This window comes from Anopheles gambiae, chromosome 2 (assembly GCF_943734735.2).
Source record: "Anopheles gambiae chromosome 2, idAnoGambNW_F1_1, whole genome shotgun sequence".
Lineage (NCBI taxonomy): Eukaryota > Metazoa > Arthropoda > Insecta > Diptera > Culicidae > Anopheles > Anopheles gambiae.
In genome coordinates this window covers 45830886-45856510 of record NC_064601.1, presented here as the reverse complement: position 1 = coordinate 45856510, position 25625 = coordinate 45830886, and the positions used below count along the sequence as shown (strand labels likewise).

At 42.8% G+C, this 25625-nt stretch overlaps 1 protein-coding gene across 12 annotated transcripts in view; it reads left to right on the top strand.

Moving 5' to 3' along the window:
* Window positions 1-25625, top strand: part of LOC1278776 (polypyrimidine tract-binding protein 2) — a 272767-nt gene that overhangs the window by 99445 nt on the left and 147697 nt on the right. For all 12 annotated transcript variants that reach the window (XM_061650468.1, XM_061650463.1, XM_061650462.1 and 9 more), the window contains one exon: window positions 23828-23923. In XM_061650468.1, coding sequence (XP_061506452.1) covers window positions 23837-23923 — 87 coding nt within the window. In that variant the 5' untranslated portion in view covers window positions 23828-23836. The remainder of the gene's footprint in view (window positions 1-23827; window positions 23924-25625) is intronic.

Sequence of the window (25625 nt, the reverse complement as noted above, 5' to 3'; positions counted from 1 at the left end):
TCGTTGCGGTGCATTTGTCTCATAAGCCGCCACCCAACCTACCCGCTCAGTCTTTCAGGAGTTCACAATACGGTGCAGTACAGTTTTTTGTCTGCACCCGTAGCTTAATGCTTCCCCCACCCACTCAGAGGGTATTTACAGCTGACAATGTGTTTGCCGACGCAGCACAGATTTTCGCGGTACCAGTATACCGTATGCCAACACGTACGCAAAACTTGGCATCCCTGCACCCCGTGTCTCGTCAGGCTATTGGATGAAGTTTGTGTCGTTTGCTCAAAAAGCGATGATGACGGCACACACGGCTAGCTCACGCAGTACAGAGGAGGAGGAGGTACGCAGAGGCTTGACGGGATCGCATCGGGAATCACCACGGTGAGCGTCTCGGAGCTTCTTCGCAATTAATTACGTGAGTTTAAGTGTGTGATTAGATCATTGCGCACGATGACAGCGTGAGTGTGCGTTTGTCAAGAAGTCGCCAAGAACATGTGCCTTTGGCTGCACTTTGCCTGCACTTGGAAGGTGATGAGATGTCTATCTATGCATGCAGATGAGCGTTCTACGTTTTGTGCCAGAGGATAATTATTTTGCGCTGGTTGTCTGGTAGACTGGTGTTTTGTGGCGGTGGATGTCGAGACTGACGTACCGAAGGACCGTGAAAGTGTGTTTTTGTTCAGAACTGGTGATTTCTGCGCATGTGTTTTAGAGCCTTTGAGGTGTAGATACTTACTTGCTATTGAATCATAACTATTATTATAAATCGGATGTCTATTTCCTTTTGAATAATTCAGAATTGTTGAACCAGTTGCGCAAAATCTCTTTCTATGCTAAACAATTTTGGAAAAATCGTGATCTTTTCAAGCTTTTGTTAGCTTACTTTAATTAGATTAGATTAATCCTGATCCCGTAAATTTATATCCAGAAAAAAACAATCGGCTTAATACGGTTTTGGACTGCAACCACAGAAATTAGGAAACTGATGTAATGTGCGTTGCACGGAAAACGGCCTTTTTTGGATGCTAAACCCCTAACAGAACGCTTGAAAAGCGTTAAACACCATCTCGTGTGAACATAATCATCCCTTTATTGCGTAAGGTGACTGTTTCCCGTGTTGTGACGCCTTCAGTCAGTTGTATTTTGTGTGTGTGCGACCAGTTAAGTTCAAGGTCACACTCTAGTGACACAATTCCCGCAGATGAAAGCCTGAAAGTATGCGCAAACAGTACAAAACAGACGCGCATCCAGATCACAGGCGGGATTCTTTCTATCTTATCCTATTCTATTGAATCCTAGGGCCTAGGATTCACCAACACAATCCCCCTGGAGATGCCTTAGCCGGTCGCGATTAGCTCCTGTTTGGCGTGGTGTTAGACAAATAAATTTAAATTAATTATCACCATAATTAATTGGGTTGCGCAAATTCATTTGACTAATTAATTTATCTCTCCGTGCCCCGACAGCACGTGGGAGAGCTGCCGGTCGTCGTCAGTCATGGCGGTTGGTTCGTCGTTAGAGCTGTCCGTGGGGAAGCGTGAAAATGCTCCGCGAATTCGCAAACTTGCCCATTTTCGAAAGAGGACATTCTCCTTGCTCTTCCTCTCGAGTGAAGATTTGTTCCGTTTCTGGAGGAAGTTTTCTAAAGCTGGTACGTCTGTGCTTCCTTCGTTCGCTAGAGTGACTTTTACTGTTCGTGCACAATGATGAAGTTGGGTACTGCTACCGTGAAGTTTCGCTGTGTATATCAAACGCGTATCCCAGAGGGGTGTGTTTTGTAGCTTACAAACTGTCCATCTTGTGCTGAGGAGACGCACCCGCAGCATGCTGATGCGGGTAGCTGATTGCCAGCCGATCGAAGTGTAAAATAGCGATCCGTTCACGGAGTAACGGTACGCTGGTGGCTTTGTACGGGGCCGCATGAGGTGTGTGGTTCGTAATTTATTAAGATGACAATTTAATGCCCGTTAATTGATTTGCTTGAGTTTGTCTTTTGGCTGTCACATTTTAAGGGGAAGAAACATGGGCGCATAGGGGACCCTGGCGTGGTATGTTCTGCTTTAAAGCCTTCGTCGCTTGGTTCTTGCGAGTGGGACCACGGTATGCCATTCCTTCGTCGCGTGTGTTGTCCATGTTAAGGGAGTTGTTTTATGTACTGAGTGGTTCATAAATCTTGTTCCCACTCACAGCCAACGGATGGCGAACAATTTACAACACCCTACACATTGGCAGCTCAAATTAGGCAATGCAACTTGTTGTGATGCATATGCTCAGGGTTTTGGAGGTGTGGAGTATCATTTGTTGCGCTATGCAGCTATGTCAAGCGTCCTACCGTCGCCGCCGTACCGAAAACGTATGCAATAATTAATATCAATTTCGGTGTAAGCGATTGTACGATAATGTACGACGAATAGGACTCGGGATAACTTCATTAGAGCGTGGAGGATTGTAACCGCTGACGGGAGAGAATTATGGTTGCACATTCTGACTTGCTTTATTGATTGTTGGAAATTATGTTATTTGGTTGGAGCATCCACAACAATCTTCTTTCGTGATCATAGCATAATCATCCTTGGCCTAGGTTGGGAAAATACATGTGTTTATTCACATATATTTGGTATGGTTGTTTTTCATCAAAGTTGAACCAAAACATGTAGATCTCTATGTAAACGATAGAAATCAGATTTTAAAGAAACATGTTATTGTATTAATTTAAATATAAATGTTTATGTATTTGTTACCTTTAATATTGACCACAGTGGGGGTTTATACTTCTACAGCTGCTGTAGAACATCGGTTATCTCCCGCTTAAAAGACGAAGAACATCATGTACATGCAACAACAGTCGTGGAGTATGTGAACAACGAAGCGCCAAGGCTCGTTAGTGGCATTTTAGAGATTTTTTCCGCCACCAGCCCCGTGTTCGGTGGAGTGTTTGTGTGTTGATTATGTTTAACCATCGGTAAAGAATTGCACGTTCAGCTCAATGTTCAATGCCCACAAGACTCATCATGGAACACACACGGGCTTAGATCGTTTTTTTCTCACTTCGGTTAAACTTGAGCTTGTGCAACGTATGTACGTGTGCAACTCGTTCGAAGTTATGGTTGAGAAAAAGGGGTAACATGTTCTATAATAAGTCGTACGTGCTTTTTGCTTGACTAGTTGCTAGATACTGATATCGACGTAAAAACTGTGTTTGTGCCGCAATATGATGCTTTCAATACATCATACTTTGCCTAGAAGATTCTTAATGCTAGAAATTCTTTAAATTGAAATCTAATTGTTATTTATATTTCCATGAAATGTTATTCAAATTCCCCGAGCGGACCGTTGCTTGCTAGGCTTATTTTGCTGTCAATCATAATCATAAACGATTCGTTTTGATTAGCATACTAGAAAGGCAGGAAGACAGGATAAACTCCCTAATAGAATGACACAAAAATCAACGAATAAAACGATATTGATATTAATGAAAAGGCGAACGATGCTTCTTTCGCCCCGCCACTCTCCTGGATGGTTTAATGTGTCCTTGTGTCCCTCGCGAAACGATTGAATAGGGGTGGAAAATTGGTCCCCACCTGCTGGATTCGTTTCGTTGTTGGTGATCCAAAACCGAATGTAGGGTAAGTGATTCGCAGCCAGGATGAACGCGGCATGAGGGTCCTTGAATTTTCCTCATTTACGATCGCACTTTGCAAAAGCACTTTGGAAGCGGAGGGGGAGCGTTTTTTTGGGTTTGATGTTTTTTCCCGCGGGAAATCTGATGCTTCCCTTTCGCGCTAGAATTACAAGCGCTGAGCGGAAAACTCAAACGTAGCGGTTGCTGAATATAAAAAATATCGTAAAGGACCGACGGGAAAAATGGTCACAATAATGACGATTATACTAATAAAAATGACCCATAATCATTATCATAAATTTTTATGGCAGCTGTGGCTACCTTACGTGGATGTATATGATGAAACACGGCGGTGTGCATAAGGGTGGGGTATTTTTTTTGGAACGGTGGCTTTATTTTACAGTGGCTTAGTAGGTTCAGGGTCGGTCAGCTGTGTTTGAAAGTGTTACATTAAGCATTGAGGGGATACAAATTTTCACAGCTTTGCAAACCTCAACCTCCGATTCGTTGGTGTCCACCAGCGAAGCATCATTCGCAGGAGTGAGGAGCAGTAAGGACGTGCAAAAACGAAAATTAACCCGATCCCGTTAGCGATTTGAGATCGATCCATCGTACCCGTGAGTGGGGGGGTTTAATAGGGGTTTGGAGTGAATTGGACCCGGTCGCTATCGATTGGGCTAGTCCAAATGACTTTTCATTAGTTGCGCTAGATAGAAAATCAATTACCGGTAGCCTATATCTAAAATTTCATTAATTTTTTGTTTGTGTTTCTCTACTAAATCATAAAGAATAGGAATTAGATTTTATTGTAACATATTTGTGAGTGTGATTGAAATTTTTCAATTTGTTTCTTGCCTAGGGATGGCCTATGCTTGATAGATTCTGCTAATTTCAGTCATTTAAACAATATTAAATTTTACACGGCTATTGTGCTATACAACTTGTTTCCCTTTAAGTGTAGGAAATTGGCAATGGAATGAAGTGAAATAAGTAACGCAACAGATTGTTCTGAACGTTATTCCATGCCACTGATTTGTGCCCGATGCAACAATTTATATATCGGAGACGTTCAGACACGGTGGAAAACGAAACTTTCTTTGTCGGTTTGGTTCATTACTTGATCCGTCGGCTTCGGTTTCGTTTTGGCCGTAGGACGTCCCTGCAAATGGGAGAATGGTAAATGAAAATCGGCTTTACGACCTCCTCTTGGGTAGTATGTTTTTTGGTGTGTGAAAGTTTTATCAACAGCAACTATAGTAACTGGAGCGCGCGTTTATGTAAATGCCGTCCCACATCCTCTTCGTGTCAGGCACCCAGCGATGGTGTCTCGAAAGTTTTCACAGGACGTTGGAAATTTTGAAAACGTATTTATCAGACATGAAGGCAGCAGCAGCAGAAGCTAGTGTTAGATAAACAGTAGTTTTGCCAGTCAGGGGAAAAGACATCCAAGCGAAGCCAGGCATGGACCGTTTTGGAGAAACCGTTGCTAAGAAATAGAACGTCTCTGAGCATTTTCCAGGTCCCCGAGTAAGCAACCTACCCGTTCATGGGTGAAAAATCGGAACTAGCATGAATGTTACCTTTATGCTTTGGTATGATTTGAATATTTTATACTTCCCCGGTTTCCGCCGGTACCGGCGTCGGAATAGAATTCACACCTCACGAAAAGCTCACCGTTTATGGAGCCACAGGCAGGAAGCTGCAACGAACTTGAGAACCGTCACCCGGAAGAAGCACCATGATGCGATTGGCCCTGTGTGCCGTCCTGCTCAGCGGGTTGCAAATGCACTATGCGCTTTATTATGCATCACTAGCTGCTGCGTGCTGCCAGCGGGTAGGTATGTGTGTGTGCGCGAGCGACTATTGTACGTGTCAGGTTTCCTGGTACATAGCACATCTTACTGGAGGGGCTTGCCGTCTTCTCGAAGCTCGTCGTCTCGTGACTATCGGACTTACACGCATCCTGTTACCATCCTAGTGGTTGTGCGGTGGCTCTCCCAGCGGCAAATGAAGAAGCCTGACGCGACACACGAACCGTAGATTGGATACGGGGTTTCTGGAGCTTTCTCCATCTTTTCCACCAATGCACCATCTTTTCTCTATTTCCCAAGAAGCGTCCAATCAAAACGAGAACAGCCCGAATCTAAGGATACCACTTCGGGAGTGTACCGTGTGCTATTCGGCCACCCGTCGCTCGCCTGGAACGAAGGACCAAAGGGACCTATAAAGTGCACTTTTAACTCCATTTATAATACCCTCTTTACACACATGCATCACCAATGGAAAGCGGATGTGGATGTGTATGTGTCCCTCAACACAGCAAAATAGTTTGTGTGTTTGTTGCGACCGGGAAAGTTTCAGGTCGACCGGAGTTCGATTTTTTATCTCGCACAACCTTTTCCGTGTCCGCCGCATATCTGTCCCGCCCTTTCCCGATGGTCGATAACCAAGGTCCATGGGTTTGATTTATTCACTCACACGTGGTGGTGTCTCGGAGGAGTTTTTCCCCGGAACGCTTTTTTCCTGGGCCTTTCTCTGGTTGCATGATACCTTTTTTCCTGTTCTTGAAACATTGTACTGACGCAAGCTGAGCCGGTGAGGCGCGTCGCGCTCTGTGGTGGCAGGAAGGAAGGATTTGCATCCAGGTTAGAATATCATGGTATTCTTTCGATCTCTACTGGTGATGCTGGCGGTACACGCGAACACCGTACACCAGCGTCATCCGTCCTGCTTCAAGGCACCCCGGAAGCTTTTGGGGTTCGAGTTTTCCGTTCGATGGACGATGGGGAAACAGTCTCGTTCAAAATATGTAAAATTTTATTTATGACTCCCGGGTGGGGTGGGAAATTTTTCGTAAGCGCAGCGTTCGGTAATCCGTTATTTATGCATTGAAGCATATAGACACGTCCGGTAACCTTTACACTTCATCATCCGAATACGACCGGGCAGGGTGCATATTCAAATCAGCTTTGCCGGTACCTATAAATGCTATTATATGTCGTATGATATGATTCGTTCATTTGAAAAATAGTTTCTTTTTTATGTATGAACATGTGGAATTAACTTAACAATTAATTTTTGTGAGGATTTTTTTTCGGTAATATGTGTGTATTAAGTGACAAAGTAAAGTAAAAGGATAGTAAAATTTCGTAATTTTTGTTGTGATAAGTGATAAATCACTGATCACTGAAGTAAATCACTGATAGGTGAACCCTGAGCTTAGCCTACTCCCACTTGAATACATTTTAAGGATTTTAATCAGGCATGTCTCGTTTTAGTTCTATAACAGGGATTGTGCCATAGCTAAGAGTTAGAGTCAATCTTGCTAGTGTTGATAGGGACTCATCTCGTTTCGATGAGAAATCAGAGATATGGGGTGTGGGGTAGTATTCCTGGTGTGCACGATAAATTTGACACTTACGGCTTTGTTTGATAATTAGTGATTGCCTTGATATATCAACACAAGCGATTCGTCAATCGAAAGCTAACGTTGTATACTAATAGGTGTTCAATTTTATGAAAAATGTTTTGTGGCAACGGATCACGTGAATCATGATCATACACGCCGGAAAGCAGCACCAGGACACCGTGTTCCCTGAAAACCATGAAAATGATTCGTAATGAACAAGAAAACTGCATTGGAGGTTTTCTGAAAGTTCTAGGAAGAATTGCGTCCATCAGATGATCGAAATATGCTCGTATCGACGTCAATCTGGTAAATCTGCACGAAAAGTGCTGCAAAATGCGTGCGAATAAAGCACGTTTTAGCCATATGGGACGTGAATCCATCGCATTTTTGTACGATCAGGGCCTCAAACTCCATTCAGATAGTTACGGAAAGCTTTTGCAAACTCTATTAAAGTCATACATTATAAATGAAGCCAAAGGTAAATCGTATCTGTGGCAGTAGGACACGAAGCTTTACCACGCGGCTGCCAAATGCTAAACTACTGCGAGGGAAATTCAATACAACAAAATTCCGAAATGATAGATTTGTCCCAAAAAAAAAGATTTTTTTTTCGTCGGTAACTGTCAAATTCATTGTACACACCGTAAACACATATGTTCATAAGCACCAATGTTAGAATTAAAGTTATGATTTAGCCATTGAATCGGCAAGATCAGAAAGGGTTTCTTTAGGTTTCAAATGCTAATAGTGTATGTGAGTGACCTGAGCTAAACTGGAGTTTTTTTTTGTAATGATACAGTTATTGCCGCTAAATTTTGATTGCAAGGCACCTATTTTTGTCTTTAAGTTGTAGTAGATTGCTTATAGCAATATCTTAGTTGCAATCAGTTGCAGCATTGGTTACAGCAACCGTGGTTACACAGAATATCGAATAAATGTAGTTAGTCTTAGTTCACTTATCTTGCACATCGTCTTTCAATCGCTCCCACAAAGTCAACTATTTTTGGTTATTTTTGAGTGTTTAAATCATGAGTAATTTACAAGGTATTTGAGCAGATTTATGACAACTGCCATTTTAAATGACAAAAACACTACAACGTATAATTTGATTGTTTTTTTTTGAGCAAAAAAACTATGATGTTTTCTAAATGCTTTTAACAGGTTTTACAGCTGAAAATACACGCCAACTTTTATCACTCCATTAAAACATTAAATATATGAATTAAATTATCAATTGTCTAACATAAATTGAATAATTTTAGAACACACATCTTCAGACATTAAGTTAAATTATGTAATCAAAAAGAATTGATTTAAAGTCAAAAATTGCTGCCTTAGAGACCAACATTGATGTGCACTGTCAAAAATTGGTGCCTTATAGACTCCCATTGGTGCCTTAGAGTCAAAATGGAAAATTCACGTTGCAACCGCGAAGCTATTCGTTTCGATTGTTCGATTTGTGATAGAAGTGCTTCGTTTAATAAATTAGAAAATTACGTTTCCACTTGAGTGTGAGTAACGAGTTTCATTCCAAATAGTCAAGAGCGAACGCCAACCGAAGCAAAACGGAACCAAACCTAACGAAACTAGCTCGAATCGATTTTGCGAAGGATTGCTAATTTGGCCCAAGTGGCGGTGGGTTGATGGATGAATACAGACGAAATCTGGTGTTCAGGTTGGATGTCAGTTAGATCCATCAAGCGCGATTAGCTGAGAACGGTGGCAGTTACTAGGGCCCACACTGGTGGGAAATTTGTAGAATCCTCCACTCTCCCGTAACATTCTCATTATTTTTCCCGGTACCACTATGGGGGGTTTTGTACATCTGGATGATGGAAAATTCTTGATCTTAAACTCACATCCCCTAAACTCCTCCTCTTCCGCTGCACCCATTGTTATACAGCTGCAGGGTTGCTTGGGAGTCGGTGCCGGTTCCTTCTCCGCCCGCAGTGTTCACTGCGTTAGAGTGTAATTCATTTTCTCTTTAATTAAAAAACCATCACCAACCGCGTGCGCCCAGAGGAAAGGGTGGTTGGTGGGCTGGTACGCGGGTGTGTATTGTGTTTAGCCGTCGGCGGTCCTCCGGATTCGCCAGGTCCTGCGATACTGAGGACGGCGCTGTGATGACGCCGCTTTTCTCGGATTCTCCAAGGATGTTCTTACACGTTGGGTCATGTGTTTATGTGTGTATGTGTGTGTTGCTCTCTTTCTCCCCCGGAGGCGGTGGGTTTGATGAAATGAAAATAACATTTGTTTATGTTTCAGTTCTCGTGTAATGGAAGGTAGAGTTGTACATTTTTTCCCCTGCTTTCGTTTCATATCAGTATTCTATGTTTCATTAAGCGTGTATGGTACCTTTCTATTTGCTTCTAGATGCTCCGATTCGATAATGAAGATAGGGAAGTGCTGCTGTCTTCATCACATTGTGAGGTGATTTTAAAAGATCTCGGTTAAGGTGTGGACTTCATTGTCATTGTGAAGAAACACTAGCGAGCTATTTTAATTGTCAGATACGAATGCGTTTCTCGGGGTGATTCTGAGTCCTTTTGGCTGTTGTTATGTTCTGCAAAACTTTTACCCGATTCTGTGCGCTTTGTAACTTTCGGTGTGTTTTTTGTGTGTGCATTTTCGAAATCTCAGTTGCAGGTAGCAGGTTAGGGGTTTTGCGTAGCTGCTTGTGCTTGTGGTATCACGGAAGGAAATTTGAACGGTGTGTTACGGAAAGTTACGTCACGTGCGTGCAGGAGCGTAGCAAGAAAGCAATCCTTCTATATTCCGCTCTTTTCTTCTTCTTCTTCTTCATTGGTACACGAGAACCAACAACAAACAAACCAGCACGACAGTTGATTATGGGAAATTGTTCTGCTGTGAAAAATGTCAGCGAGTTGTTTGTTTGTTCAGTTGTCTAACTAGCTATCCCCGGGAGGCACCGAGCTTCAAAACGCACTGACGAACTCGCTCGGATGCTGCACACATACACACACAAAAACTGTATGACACGGGGATAGTACAGAAACCGACAGGAGGATGTGGGAAATGACACGGAATAACAGAAAAGTACCAACGACGGAGTACGGCTGGCATCCATAGTGCACAGTGGTGTAAGATTTTTTCTCCCTTTCCTCTATTTTTCTCTCTCTCTCTCTCTCCCTTACCTTTGGTGTGTAAGTTTTACACGGTGTAATTCCATTACAGTGGCATGCTCGTTGAAATGATTATAAGTTTATTTTCTCTCCAGCTGGTAGTGTTCCGTTGTACGGGACGCAACAATAACAAAAATGCTGTAAGTTCATGAGAGGCGATTGTAAAAACATGCACACAATAGCAGCGTTCCATTCTTGCCGGTTTGGTCCGCCTATCCGCTAAGGGTGTGCGGAAATGGTTTTGGGAAATAAATATTTAATAATTTTACATGCAACTTCAACCGTTGCAGCTCTAAAATCTTTTTCAAACCGGTGTGGTGCAAAATACCATAAGCTGCTGTGCTGACTTTTTCCATCATAATGTGACACGGTATTCGAGAGAACACAGAACAAGAGAGAGGGAAACGAGGGAGGAAGAACAAAAAAGGTAGATTGTTTCAATTTGGATCGCATTTTTGCAACTTTAATTTCTTTTCGACATTATCTGCCCGTCGCTATTTTCGGTCCCCTCGGTTCTGTTTGCTCATTTTCCTTTTGTTTCTATGCCCCACTATGGTGCTATGGTGAAGCGGTGTTGCACGGCAACTAAGGACCTTTGCTGGAAGTATCCATTTTTTTATTGCTATTTGCAATTTTATTATTTGTGTAGGACCAGCAGGGATGGGAGCAGGCTAGCTGGCTGGCTGGACTGTACCGTACTTGTGGGCTATAATGGGCTGCGAGATAGGTTCGCATGTGCGTTTATGTGTGTCTGTCTGTGTGTGTCTTTCTAAGCGGAAGTACACCGCGTTCATCACTGCCTACTACTGTCACTTAAATGGCCATCGCTTTTGCCTCAGTTTCTAGGGCGACCAGTTGAACAATGTATTGTCGGGAAGCTGTTAAAAATCTCATTTACATAATTTAATAATCGTCCAACGGGGAAGGGAACGAGAGTGGCCTGTTAGAGCCACCTGACACCTAGCCACCCTACCGTACAAGTGGCTGGCTGGCCCTAGTCAAGCAAACTGCGTGACTTTGGCGTGTTGTTTAAGTGAAAGCTTCAAATGACCCAATCGAGCAACAAGCCGCCACCAGATCTCGTGAAGGTGGTGTAATGTCTTTTGTTGCGTAGCTTCAGCTCAAAAGTTCTATTGTTTTTTAGCTTCCCTTATTTTGTGTACCTTTGTTTCGCGCACAAACGGGGTGTGCTTGCCTTTGGCTAGTTTCAAGAAATGGTGAAAGAATTTACTTTAGCCGAAAAGCGTTAAAATAAAAGAAAATGAAAAGGAGGAAAAATCGACTAAAATTTCTTGCTTTCGCTTCTACAGCGAAGAAAGGTACGAAATATTTGGTCTGCCCATGAAAACAAAGCGTTGCATAGGAAGCAGAGGAAACTCGTACAAAAAAATATGGTAGAAAAATTTCTAACATAGAAAACACACCCACACGTATATACGTATATCCGACAGCAGTCACCTATTCTGCCTATTGGTTTTTATTTGTTTGCTTGTGCTCCCTGTCGAACGAGTGGCCCCATCACTCCATCGTCCCGAATGGAAATGAATAAAGGATATCCAGTCCAGCTTGAGTGTGTGTGTGTGTGTGTGTGTCTGTGTATGTGTGGTTGGTATCCTCGCCAACGCCAACCCTCGATTTCTGTATTGGGACGTTTTTCCTCTATTTGACCGACTTTCGGTACGCCCAATGATGAAATACCTTCGACAAAGGGCTTTTTCCCTTGATGCGCCGACCAGAGCCAAAAAGCATGCCCCATTCCCCCCCCCCCCCCCCCTCCTTGAGCTCCCGTTGCTCATTTATGATGATGGTTTAAATTTTCATTAAGTTACATTCCTTGCTTCATCCCGAAGCGGTGCTGCTGCGCCCAGCACATTCCATTTTTTGGGCATTATATTTCCAGGTAGTTAGCCCGTTTCTTTCTATTTTGCTTATTTTCGGCTGGCTTGGTGGTGGTGGTGGTGGTTGGTGTCCTTTTGTGTCGGGCGAGATCTTTTCTTTTGGGGAGCACATTTTATCTTACTTTTTTCTGGAAGTGGAAAGAAAAGTAACGTTTGCCGTGGGTGTGTATGCTGAGGAAGGGGAAGAGAGGAGATGGTCCCTTAAGGCTTACTAAGGCATGGTTTGCTGTTGGATGGCCTGGGTTGACAGGGGATCGACTCGGAATGGTTTGAAATTGTTTTGCAAGCTAAAATATGTCAAGCCAGCGAGCGATCTCCCGGAGGAGGCTTCAGGTATTTTTATGACAGCCTTTCTGGAGGGAAAGGATCAAGAATGGGGTTTTGTTTTAGTGAAACATGTTTTTTTTTATAGAGGCTTATGTGTCTATCGAACCATTGTTTGTCCGTTTTTCGGTAAAAAGGTGTGTTCGGGTGTAATGATAATTTTAATACACGCCAACCGATAGTTCGTTGCGTTGCGTTGTTTAATATTCGATTGGAATGTGTTTAATTATGTACGATAAAGCAGTTATGTGACACGAAAATCCTCTTGTGATGGCACTAAGTACAAGGCTATTTAATAATAGCTTTCATATCAGCTCATTGGATTGGAATTCACCTTCAGGAATGCATTTTCTTTTCATCGATCATCGAGCGAACCCATCCCGTGTGCCACGGGAGCTCGTACCAATGTCAAAGAACCTTCTCCTCCGAGAAACCAATGATGTCATCATCGCTGTCTCTGATCGTTCTGATCGTGTCGCGGCGCACCGCTCAAGGTGTTTTTGCCGTCTAACAAATAGAGACGGACGATCACAATAGTGCCATGCGGATGGCGCATACGTTAGCCATCGAATTAGCATATTTAACTTCCACCTTTGGGGCCTCCATTCCTCCCCCCCCCCCCCCCCCTGTACAAGCACCCAGCGGCAACGGCCGGTAACCAATACCGTGAACCACCGTTTCCTTTCTTGTGTTGGATTGATCGGTCGTATGATCGTGTAGAGTTGCTTTTCGGTGAGCGATGCCGTCTTACATCATCGTCACACAGGGTGGCTCGGTTTGCTTGTTTGAATGTGTCACGCGTACCTGTCAGCTGTCAAATTTCGAAAAAAAAGAGAAACATTGCTTCGATTCCTACTCATCATGAGCTCACCATGGATAGAAGGTTGAAGCAATGAGCAAGCAAAACTAAAAGCCGTACCTCGTTCGAACACAATGAAGAGCTTGTATTGGTGATAAATATTTATTTGTAAGGTGAATCTTACTTATTTTATTTCTAGTAAGTTGAAGTATTGAGCACCAAGAGAGAAATAATAAACAATGTAGAATTTTAACAGCTAGGCCGTTTGCTTCCATTTGTGAGAGAATCTTTCAAAATGTAAACTAGCACATGGCAAAAAAATAAATCCCAAAGCCACAAAACAGATTAATTTTTACTTTCCTTTTTTGTGACACGAAGCGGCACAGTTGGCGACACAAAAATAAATCCCCTCTGCCTGTGTGGATCACCCCTCACGAGTTCCCATTGCTTCCCTCCCTTTTCTAAAGCTCCGATTTGTGCCTGTGAGAAGGAGATATTTTGAAGGCTGATTTTGACCCGGTCACCATTGTTCGCCGGTAATAGCTAGAAAAAAGGTTTGAACCGGTTGAGATTAAGTTTTCCTTTCAGCCATCTTTGATTGAATCAGTTCAATATGGCGTTTACTTCGGGCCCGTCTGACGGCTGAGTGTGACGTGGCAAGAAAGGATAGTAAAAATTAATTTCATCCATGGAGAACGTTACTGCTCCATCCCCTCTCCAACCCAACATGGGTGCGCTTTTCAACCACCTCGAGCGGGCGTGCCTGCCGATAAGGAGAGTGAAAAAGAAGCGGGAATCGAAACCGGGTTTGAGAATAGTTAATAGTGCTGACGGGCAAAAGGGATTTGTATGCAAAAGAGAAAAATTGATGAAAATTTCCGAACCTCCCGTGTTCTCACTTGATTACTTGACTCTGAAGAAATGAACAAATGACAACAGTCAAATCGGAATTCTTCTTAGACGGGGACCGCAAGCACAGAAGTTTTGCAAAATATTATGTTTGAGAATTCTTAAAGAAGCAGAAGAGTGATAGAGAGAGAAAGAGAGAGAGAGATAGAGAGAGAGAGAGAGAGAAAGAGAGAAAAAGATACAGCAGCTTTACTAACGATAGCAGCGGTACTGTGCCACTCTAAAGAGTAACATTACGCTAGCCAAGAAAAGTCATAAAGCCCTTCCTGTTCTCGCAGGAGTGAAAAGCTTCGACAAAATTCTGGTAACGCTGCGGCGCTTTGCCCATTCTCAGATGCTGCTTTCTGCCACTTCCCCTGGTGGCATAATGGTGTAATGGTACCGGATTTTCGGTGCCTCTCCACCGCTGTGTGTATTGTAGGTGTATCATTTTACAGATTTTTTGGAGAGTTTCAATTTAATGATTTCAATAAAGGTCATTGTCGTTTCGCGACCGTTTTGCTGTCGTTTTGGAAGGCGCTCGCGCGCGCGGTGTGGTGATCGACGCCTGAATTAATTCTGTACTTTATGGTACAATCTAGTTAATTTCATCAACCAGTGCCGACCCGGGAATGATGCCAACGGAGGGAGCAGTAACAGAGCTATTCAAATTAATGCAGATTGATTAACAAAGTGTTTTGGGCGGAAGAGAGGGAAGAGTGTTTAAATGGTTCTTTAAGGTTTGAAATATAAGTGAAATATAAGTAGATAACGATTCTCTCAGAACAGAAAATACCGACAGAAATTAATTGACAATGTTGGAGGGATGGACATTCACGCGTTAATCTTATGGTTTTATATGGTAAATGGTTATTGATATTTATCGAAAATGTATGCAATCATAAATTTAGCTCATATTTAATTAAAAAAAAAAAAGGTTTCATATCCTTCGCACGGTCTATTCTGGTTATGTTAGTTATTAAATGATTAAATTTTATGGTTCAAGCTATTGTTTCTGTTTGAATCACCATATTTACCTGTATTGCTCATGAATATAACAGAAAAGCTCATAGTAACTCACCTTTCAAATAATCAGCAACGCTTGATGAAAGAGTACGAGGGAGACCATTTCCACCATTTTCTTCCTTACTCCATACTTAACGACCGGAAGAACGATTTCTGTAGTGTTTTTCCGGCTCACTGTAACCAGAAAATGTAATAGAAGTACTATCAAAATAGGACGATGTGTATTTGCACGTATGGCATTTTCGAGTAACCTTTATTTGTCCTACGACTCTAACCAAAGCAAACACAAGGCACGCTAACCGATACACGTTGGTCCAGTCTCGCCGATCGAACTTCTTCGCTGTGAATGGGCATTTTGTTTCAATTTGTTCCCTCCATCCTTCTGGAAGTTTAGTTTAGTATGCTGTTTACCGGCCTAGGACGAGGTGTTTGGAGTTTGGCGCACTCACATTAACGGCCAGTTGACGTTAAAGGTGGGTCAATACTTCACCGCACCGCATGAAAGGGCCACCGTATTCTACCTACCGTTGTTACCGTCGCTGTGAAGTGGTGGCAAATCTTTCGGCCACAATGGCGCAGTAGTGTCGTTGTCGGCGTCTTAAGTGTAGTCAGCTTTACCTTTTATATGCCCACCCACCGGTTCCCTCGACCCCGGTTATGTGTGTGTGTGTGTGGCGGTAAAGATGATGATGCTTTTCCGGTGTGTCTTGTTCCGCTTGAGGTAGGAGATGACTTGAGCTCTTTTAGGAAAGGAAACAGGCAAATGAGATTCAATTTTACCTCCTTCGGCGCCCGGGGTGGGTCCCGTCTCGAACACGGACACAGTACACGAGCTGGGAGGAAGTAACCATCGCCAGAAAACAGGATAAATGAACCCATTAGGAGACGAAGATACGATAATAGATCGAAGCACTTAGCCCACCGGGCGCATGGTGGGTGAATGTGGGGGAGCAAACGAAAAAAAGGCCATCGTGATGCTTCGGGGTATATTGGAGGCGAAAGAAATTAGGAATGTGTGGGAAAAGGGGCATGAGCCCGGGAGAAAATTCTTTTCGAGAAATGTTTCCCTTTTTCGCTATTCTCTCCCTATTTACCCACGTAAATCCGTTCCTTTTGTCGCGTTTGTTTTTCCCTGTCCTATTGGGTGCAATTGGATGTTTTGTTAGCTATCCCGTATGGTTGCGTTAATGTGGGTTGATCGTTTTTACTTCAACCGTGTTCTTGGCTGTTGCTGCTAGTTTCAGTTATTCTCTCTTGCTTCATTTAGTGACAGAAACACGCAATGGTGGGAGTAAAAGTGAAACGAAAAATTCAAAATATCTTTCCGACGACTTACTTGAAACCAGGCGTATTCTACTTTGTTTTATTTGTGGACGCCCTGACGTTCCCTAGGCGACATCTGGGGGTTGGCATTTTCCTCAATTATGCTTTTATTTCCTGCAATTGTATTTGTTGAACGATTGTGCATAACCTGAAGCGAGGGGGATGGCTCAACCTAGCACAAAACTAGTAGAAATCAAATTGGCGCCTACGGGGGGGTCAGTGATACGAACACAGATTGTGATGGTAAAATGGTTGGTACGACAGGTCATTCAATGTCTCAATAGTTCGAACGCTAGCGATATTTATTTTATATAATTATAAAACTACTTTTCATAACTTAATACGATTAAGATGTATTGTGCAGTATTTTTTTCTTCTAAGAAATAAAGAAATTATCAAACATTGCTTGTGTCCAGTGTGCAAATGTCCAACATGATACTATAACGTTTGATTTTCTTTAAAAGATCCATGCTTAAACTACAGCAAACGGCCCGAAACATTGTATCTACGACAGGAATCATCAGCTTTCCAGACGGCAGCTTAACTGGGTTACCGATGCGCTACAATGTTGGGCGTATGTATGCATATTTTTGCATCATTAGCATTCGATACGTACAGTGTACAGTGGATTTTTGAGGTCAATTGCGTAATGCGAGCCATTTGGAGATTCTGCACGCACTAATGTCAGTACGCCGTGAGACCCAGTTGTCAATCCCGCAGGGTTTCGGCGATGTAGCGATCCGGTTTTTGCTATGCTCGTTCAATGTTATAATGTAGCGAAGGCGTGATGGATGATTGTCCCATATTCTGGTGAAAGATAATCGTATAGCTTAGCAGTTCACAGCATTTTACTGATTTCATGCACCAAACCATGCGTCATGCTTATTGATGTCCATTTGATTGATTTTATGTGTTTCTGTCTGGGTCGAGATGTGTAATCATTTAACGATACCCCTTAAAGAGCCCTTTTCCGGCCCTGGATAAACTTACGATTCTTATTCTAATCCTTGTTCTCGTTCAAGCCGGTCTAGTGGGGTACAGTCGTCAACTCATGGGTTCAAACCCCCAATGGACCGTGCCCCCAATACGTAGAACTAACTATCCTGTTATCTGTAATCAGTAAGACACTGAAATCCAAGCCCACGTGGCACAGACAGTCCTTGACCAACAATGATTGTTGTGCCAAATAAGAAGAAGAAGAAGTTCTCGGTCAAGCCCTGGTTTTTTATATCTTGAACCACCATTCTATTTCTAGTGCTAGAGCTGATCATTGCGCTAACATCTAACATTTTCCTTGTCCTTCATATGTACTTTTGATGCTCAATAATTTTATCATTTATTTACAATGACTAGAAATGTTACTTTTGTTGATGTCTTTGTAGCATTTTATTATACCTTGGCTTAGAATGTTTTGTATCATTAAATAAATATGTTCCTCCTTTAACCAATGGGTCTTCTCTTCAACTTACAACAAAACAGGGCTAAACTATGATCAGATGCAAATATTTGCACATAAACCAAGAATGTCTTCTTTGGATGCAACCTTGAAAGAAGCTCGCATGGGCAGAGATATCGTCAGCGGGGCGCAGTAAGTGATCGTTGAAATATGGTTGATGTTGGCTTACTTCGTTGCCCACAGTCCTCTTGCCTCCACTGCGTGTGTTTGTATTTGTGAGTAAAATCGCGAAAGAGTGAGAAAGAAAAAGCATTGCTCACACCACTCGCTTTGATGATGATGATGATGATGATGATGAGGATCATGTTGACGATCGTACATGCTGCGAATGATGTTTGGCGAAGCGTGACGATGGTGGTACCAGTTGTGCGTGTATATGTTTGATGGTACGACGGTTGTGTGGTTGCATGGTTCGGCGATCACGCCCGTCTGTCGGGACCGGTTTTTGGTCTGTGCGAGCTGTGTTACTGCTCACCTCAGCATGGTGGATCTTCGCCTGGAGCAGCTCGCCAATGTGGCCAATTTCAAGGTTAAGTGCGCGTCGTCGTCTTGCCTAAGAGGTTTGCGAAGCGAGAGAGTGTGAGTGTGCTCGATCGCAACCGGCCGGTTTTTTTATTGATATACGGCAAGTTCAGCAATATAAAGTTGCCCGTGTGTGTGTGTTGGTAGCGCTTCCGTTGCGTCATAGCTATGCTGCACCGATCTTACATTTGTTGAACGTGTACAACTTTTTGCTTCCCCTTTACTGCCGGGTATGCCGATTTGAGAATCGCACTCCATGACAGGTTTGGCGAGAATTGGTTGGGCAAAATTGTTGAATTTATGCTGACGTTTGGAGAATGTTACCTAGCTGCTGTTTGTAGGGGTAATCCATGTGCAACGTCCATGAGTTAGCCGGCACTAAACCCGGGGAACTGGTCCAGTTAACATTTTCTCCAAATGTGTACCACACTGCTAAACGGGCCAGAACGGAGCAGTCGTCGGACAGCCTCTGTGTGGTATTTGGCCTGGGGCGCGGGCTATGGTACGAGAGGAGACGCAAAGCAAGCAAGCATATGATTATCTGCGAATAGATGTTGGTTTCGGGGCGGGACGGTTTTTGCATATGTGTGTGCCTCCTCCCCGGCATTCAGTGGTGTGGTGTTGAAGCACAAATTTGCGCTAGGTCAATGTACCGCTCTCCTCTTTTCCACCTTCAAATTCTTTCACGTTGGAGTTTGAGTAGAGTTTTGTTTGATTTTTTGTGGATACAATTTGTTTGAATTTGTTTTGCTTCGGACAACACTGTGTGTGTGTCCTGTGAAATAAGTAAGGAATTTGCTGTTTTTAATGACTAATGGTTTAGTGTCTTTGAAGAGTTAGCTATAAAAGTATTTATAGGGAAATGATTGATTATCATTGGTTTACATGTTTTATGTAACATTAGGTAGTAAATGCTATCATTATAAATTTCAGTAAGAATTCTATATGCATAGATGATTACGTAGAGGAAACCCTCGAGATACGACACCCTCTAATTACAACGATTTTGATTTTGACAGCTCTCAGTTGTCATTTAGCTGAAATTGATACATTTGGGTTTTGAGTTTACTGGAACTTGAATATTTGTATAATGCAATCACATTTTCATACTCAAAAGTATGCATTCTAGAAAAAAAGTTTACTAAATATGCACGAATTTCTTCGTTTTGTCTCTTGAACCTCGGTTATAACCAATGTATTGAAAGGTATTCGATGTAGGACTTACACCTTGATGTGAGACTTTTTTTCGGTCCCAAATACAGCCGTATCTAGGGGGTCTCCTGCACAGAATTAGTAGAATTACATGCTTGCAAAATACACAATATTAGTATAAGAAATAGGAAATGCAAGCCTTTTGCTATCTAATATTGTTTTGGAACAGTAGGCAAGATCGAATATTACTTTTCTTGAAAATTCCTTAAAAACTAATTGCGGCTGCGTAATTTAGTATCGCCTGTTGTCCATTTTAAGTTCAACATCCTTAAAGTGCAAGTAATGGTATTATTTCCTAATGTATAATATTTATTCGTAATATTCCTAGCAAAATATCGCCTTTTTATTGAACAACTCACACACACAGTCAAGCATAGGACGCTGCTTAGTTATCTAACAGAGATACATTATCCAGCGATACATGATAAGGTAACAATGAAACGTGAAAACTCCCCGACATGTCCATATCCTTCGGGGATTCTCTGTCAAACATAACATTTGCGTTTTTTTTTGTTGTTGTACTCCCCCCCCACCTTTTTGGTGTGTGATGTGTGTCTGCACGTACCTTTGGCTGTGTGCCGGTTGCGTGTCAGTACTGTAACTGTTTTCCCCCGCCGACTACACCGTATGTCCCGCTGAGTCGTTTTTGCTTCCGAGTTGAACGAAAACGGACATTACAGAAACACACTGTATGGAACGTCCGGATGTCAGTTTGAGTTTCGATTTCAATACGTTTTGGTCCAGAATGTATGCTCCAGCGTAAGAATTTTCCTTCCCATCAGCGCGGTACAGTGTACGTGTGTTGGCTTGTTGCTGGATTAGTTCTGATGCTGGAACGATACCGGTTTCAATTTGGCTTGGTGGGCGGCGCAGGAAGGCATGCTTGATAAGCGCGTAGCTATCTAGTGGACAGTGGTTCGATCGTTAGGATGATATTTTGCGAGATGGTTGGTTTCATGGTGGAAAATGGAGCATTCATTGTAGTTTTACAGGTAACTTCCGGCGTGATGTACCGGTGCATCATTGCATCGGATGGAAGAAAACCACGATTCTTTGTCCTTGCTCGTTATAATCTGTTAGCTTTGGTAGCTTAGGACGTTTGTTCGACCATTTGTTTTATTATAACTGGCGGTATGGTTACACTGCTAGAAACACTAAAGTTCCATTTTGATTGGGTGTCGTGATGCTATTTTACTGGCTGCTATATTGTTATCTTTTATATTACAATTTCATCTACATAATGGAATGCATCCAAACTTATGAAATACCACAAAAAGAATGAAGCAATGGACTTAAAAGTTAAATCGGAAATTGCTTGCATTTCTGCACAGCCAGCACTGAGTAGTGGCATCCATGTAGGATCAAGGAGAACAGGTTTTAAGCGTCGTTAAATAATGCTTCTTCTCTTTGCCGCCCTGTTCAGTGCAAGATTTTTTTTTTGCGAATCGACTGTTCCACTATTCCTCCCTCCCTAACAACCCGTTTATAAATGGCTCAAGGTTTAGGGAGACCTGAAAACCTGTATTCCTGTTCACGCCACCACAGTGCAGCAGTATTCGGGTCATCAATGTTGTACTTGCACGATGTGCACTAAATACTGAGCAAAAAAAAAAGCGAATTCATGGCCATAATAACGGCTATAAGATGATGAGATAGGCTCAAGTCAACACCATGCTATCATAACTCCTTCCCGTTCCCTTGCGGCTTTGCTGCGTGCACAGGGCAGTACTAGTCAAAGATTGGACCGTTCGGAAAATTCCGGAACTGGGCGAAAAATTCAAAAATTCCTTATCGTAATTGTTACGACATAATTTCGCCAAAAATTAACTTTCCATTTTATGACTCTCGTCTTGCCTAACTGCGGCCCACCGTAGTGGGTTTCGTGTTTGCAATTTTGTTTCGCTCGACACACTGTCGCGCAAAATAGTTACACGCGAAGCGCGCCCAGCACGGTGCACTTTTATTTGTCGAACATTTTTCATATTTTATTTTTATTTGTTGCGACTCGCTATCGCTTCTCTGCTGGCTGGGGTTGCTCGTTGCTCTGTCAGCATATTTTCATTAGCATTGCAGGCAGGGCGAGGGATGATCGTTTGTTTGGCGCTGTAGTGTAATGCAGTCTTGTTTTATGCGCACTTTCGGCGGACAGACTAAGAAAAAGCGAAACCATTCGCTTCTCGCTGTCCATTTATAGAGATATTTTCGCTGATCCGAGCGCAATGCCGCTGTGTTTAATTTGTTCGCCATTAACTTACCATCCTGCCAGAACGGCGACAGCGATGAAAGTTTATGTTTGGTCGTGTGTTGTTGGGAATGGTGGAAAATGACTGGAATTAATACCGTTCGTAGCGGGTGTATCGGTTTTGGTGCGCCAGGACGGAAAAGCAATTTTAATTTGTTTTTCTACATATTTCATTTACTTTGCCGCACCGTTGTAGATACAGTTCCAATTGCTTATCGTTACCCATTTGTAATCCTAGCTTATTTTTCCATTACCGAAATGGTACAACTGATGGTGGGTGGCTTTCTGGTGTGGATTCAGAGTGGTAAAGTCTTCTCTCATCGTTTAAGGTAAAGTTCCACGGCATGGCAAGGATTTATACAGAGTATGAGCTCGAATACACGATTAAACGTTTTATGGGCGTAGGCTATGTTTCGTAAAGTATTTATTAAAATAAGTAAATCTCTTCTGGTCTGTTTTATGCTGTAGCTTAAGGTCGGGGAAGCTGGTTTTGGGTTACTTGCGTTTTGGTGGTAAAGGATAGAGACAACGCAATATTATCACTGGGGAGAAGTCAAAAGTTCATAAGTTGCTTTGGATTTGGTTTCATTTATCTTTTGCTGTAACTATTTTGGTTTAGTTTTACTTCAATTTTTTGAACATTTCTTACATCAATTATCAGAACGACGCATTTACCAAGAGATTTACCGACAGCAGGAAGTCAACTTTACGTATCACTAGATGGACTCATGACGAGCTGCACAATTAGACGATTCGATACCCATTAGGCCATCGGAATTTAATTGAATTAGTGATGCATTCATTTACAAAACAAGTGGCAAACCACTTATAGTAAATACAAGAGAATTTTTACAATAGCAATCGATAGGAAATTGCATTTAATTCGAACTTGCTCAATTGTCAGTTAAATTGCAATTTTATCGTCCAAACTTCAAGTCTAGTTTGTACTCTTCATTCGACCGCAATTTTTTTGTTTCAATCAACAATACTTAATTAATGTTCAAACTCGTTCTCACATACTGTCATTGGAAAGTTTTGCCTTTGTGCATGTATGGATGCGCATTGCTATCGTATCGCTTGCTGCTATATTGCTGAACGAATCAATTAAACAGCTCTAAAAGATCAAAGGCGGAAAACAGGTCTATTCTAGCAACATTTCCCAGCCATTGACAGGACGCAATAATTAATTGCACCCCGACAAAGATCATTTCACCTGGAGGGTCTAAGCTAAAATAGGCCGTTCTACAGTTGTAGACGCGCGTGTGTGTCTGTAGAGTGCCTGTAATTTGCACTTGACAAAAATCAAACACATTTGTGAAGATGGTGTGCGATATGTTAGCGCAATGTGAACTTTGTTCTACCATTGTGTTGCTTGAATTAACGTTGTTGGCGAAGAGCGAGCCCTGTTAGATGTGCCCTTCCGGCAGTTGCTTTCAATTAATCAACTCAAAACATTGTGCAGACAGAAGACAGGATAGGATGGTGGTGACGGGCGCACTCAGTCGGTACACGCCACACGGAAGATGAAGTGAGTTATCACAAGCACGGGGAAGATCATTAGGCAAGACAATTCGGCGAAGCGCGTATTGACGTCAGTACAGCAAACTACTTTGGATGTAAAGGTCGTTTCAGGGGAGTTTGCTCGCGGAGGTTAATGGGGGTGGTAACTATTTCTTGCAAGCAGTACTTAAGTTGCACCTATTAATGTGCGAAGCAAGTAGCGTCAACATATACTCCCGGTACATCTGATATCCAATTAATAGTGGCTTTTTGTACGGAACGCATAGATGAGTGTGCTCAGGAAGGGCGAATTCTTGTGGCAGGCTCCACAGCTGCATCATGTACGAATATGATGCATTCGGCGGAAGTATAACAACAATATGGGCATATACAAAACAATACAAAACAATACATTTTAATAGTTTAGGGCTACAGTCAGAATTTAATAGTTGTTTAACTATTTTTGTTCCAGGTAGAGGCCATGATGTCCTGCCCCCTTCCATTGCCATTGCCACTACTTCCACCAGCACTGCACGCAGATTTCCCTCCGGTGCACATCGGAGTTAAGGTAAGTTCGACAAAATATTGAAGGAATATCCCTTGTCCTCCAAACACTCTTCTAGCGTCCTGGGTGGTTATCATAATGGAAGGGAGACTTTTAGCTGTGGGTGTAGCAAATTTGAGCACCGGCGAAAGTTAACAGGTTTCGGTTTCGTACTCCGCTGCATTTAGAAGCTTTTGTGGTTGTGGCTTGTCCGCCCGGAACACGGTCTTAGTCGAGGAGGAACAGTAACTGGGTAGCTTAAGGAACGAAGTAGAGTGAAAATGGAACGATGCAAGGCATTATACCACGGTTGGCTTGCTATAGCGTTGTGGTACATCAGAGCTTATCGAACATGGTTACAGCACGGTGCATGTGTGTACGGCATCATCTGATGGACGTTGCTGTACAACTGGAATGAGCTAAACATCGAGATGTGATGGTTGCTGCTAGATCTTGGCACTACCACCACCACCACCACCTGTTTCATCTAGTCTCCGGTGTAGAGGAAGGAGAAGAAGGGTTACAGCTCCGTCACGGTGGGTCAGTATTTTCCTCCATTAAGAATTATGTTCCTAGCCGCGTACGATGGCTATATAGCGTTTCGATGCCACTCTTATTGAGCTTTGATGCTAATAACAAGGCGAACCTTTGGTGGGGTGAGAAGGATAGTAATAATTAGTTTCCTTTTTGGGGGATGGAGTAAATCCCTGTTTTTGGAACATAATACGCGGCCAAGTCCCCGGAGGGGCCAATGCCTGAGTATCGCATCGACACGACACGATGCGTCCAATGCAGAAGGAAAACGGCGTCGCTATTCACTGATAGGTGATCAATTAGTCTCGAACGCTTCGTTCGGTGAGAAGTAATGTCTGGTAGACTGGGACATCTTTTTGGCACGTATTTGGGGGTTGATCATTCCCAGAATGTGTATGTTAGAAGCCTTTTCAGCTTTCAGTGATGACATCTCTTGGGGACGACAAGTACAACACAAGCGATACGAGGAAACTATTTACGTTCCACGGAATCCTTCTCTACCGTAGTACATGCCAACGGTGTGCCATTCTTTCCCATCGCGGAAAGTGTATCGGAATGGATAAACCAATGTGAAGGATGGGAATTATCGTTCCATAGCGCGCCGATACTCGGTGTTTTAGGCGCATTCTTTTGGTGATCTATTTCCATGCAAAATAGATATCACTGTGTTGATTTGATTGTATTCATATACACTCACAACACTGATACATACTAGAACCAAGGACACTTATAGACTGGGTATGGCTGGTTAGGAAAAAGGGAGGAAAAATTCAATTTAACTCACGTTTCTCGCGCCTAGTATAAGGCCTCTGTCGAGCATCGATTTACAACAACAACAAAAAATGAAGGGAGCATTGGGTATCAGAAAATGATTGAACCAGAACAAAAATAAAATAAACTAACTTACTATCACCCATCCTTCCTTCGATCCGTCCAGGTGGTGCAGGCCAGGGTGGATGTACGGAGATTGAACGATTTACATATTCAATTTAGTAAACAATTTCGTGGCCTCCCTGGGAATGGTGTGGGCGAGACATTTTGTGGTGCCATAAAGCGGGAGAAAGAGTTTGCCGCCGCTTGTTTGATAGCATCAATTTTCGCTAAACTTTTTCCATCGTCGGCGCGCGGTCGGTGGTTTAGTTTGGCGGCGCGACCGTCGAACCTGGTCTCTTGGTGCCTGACTGACAGTGGA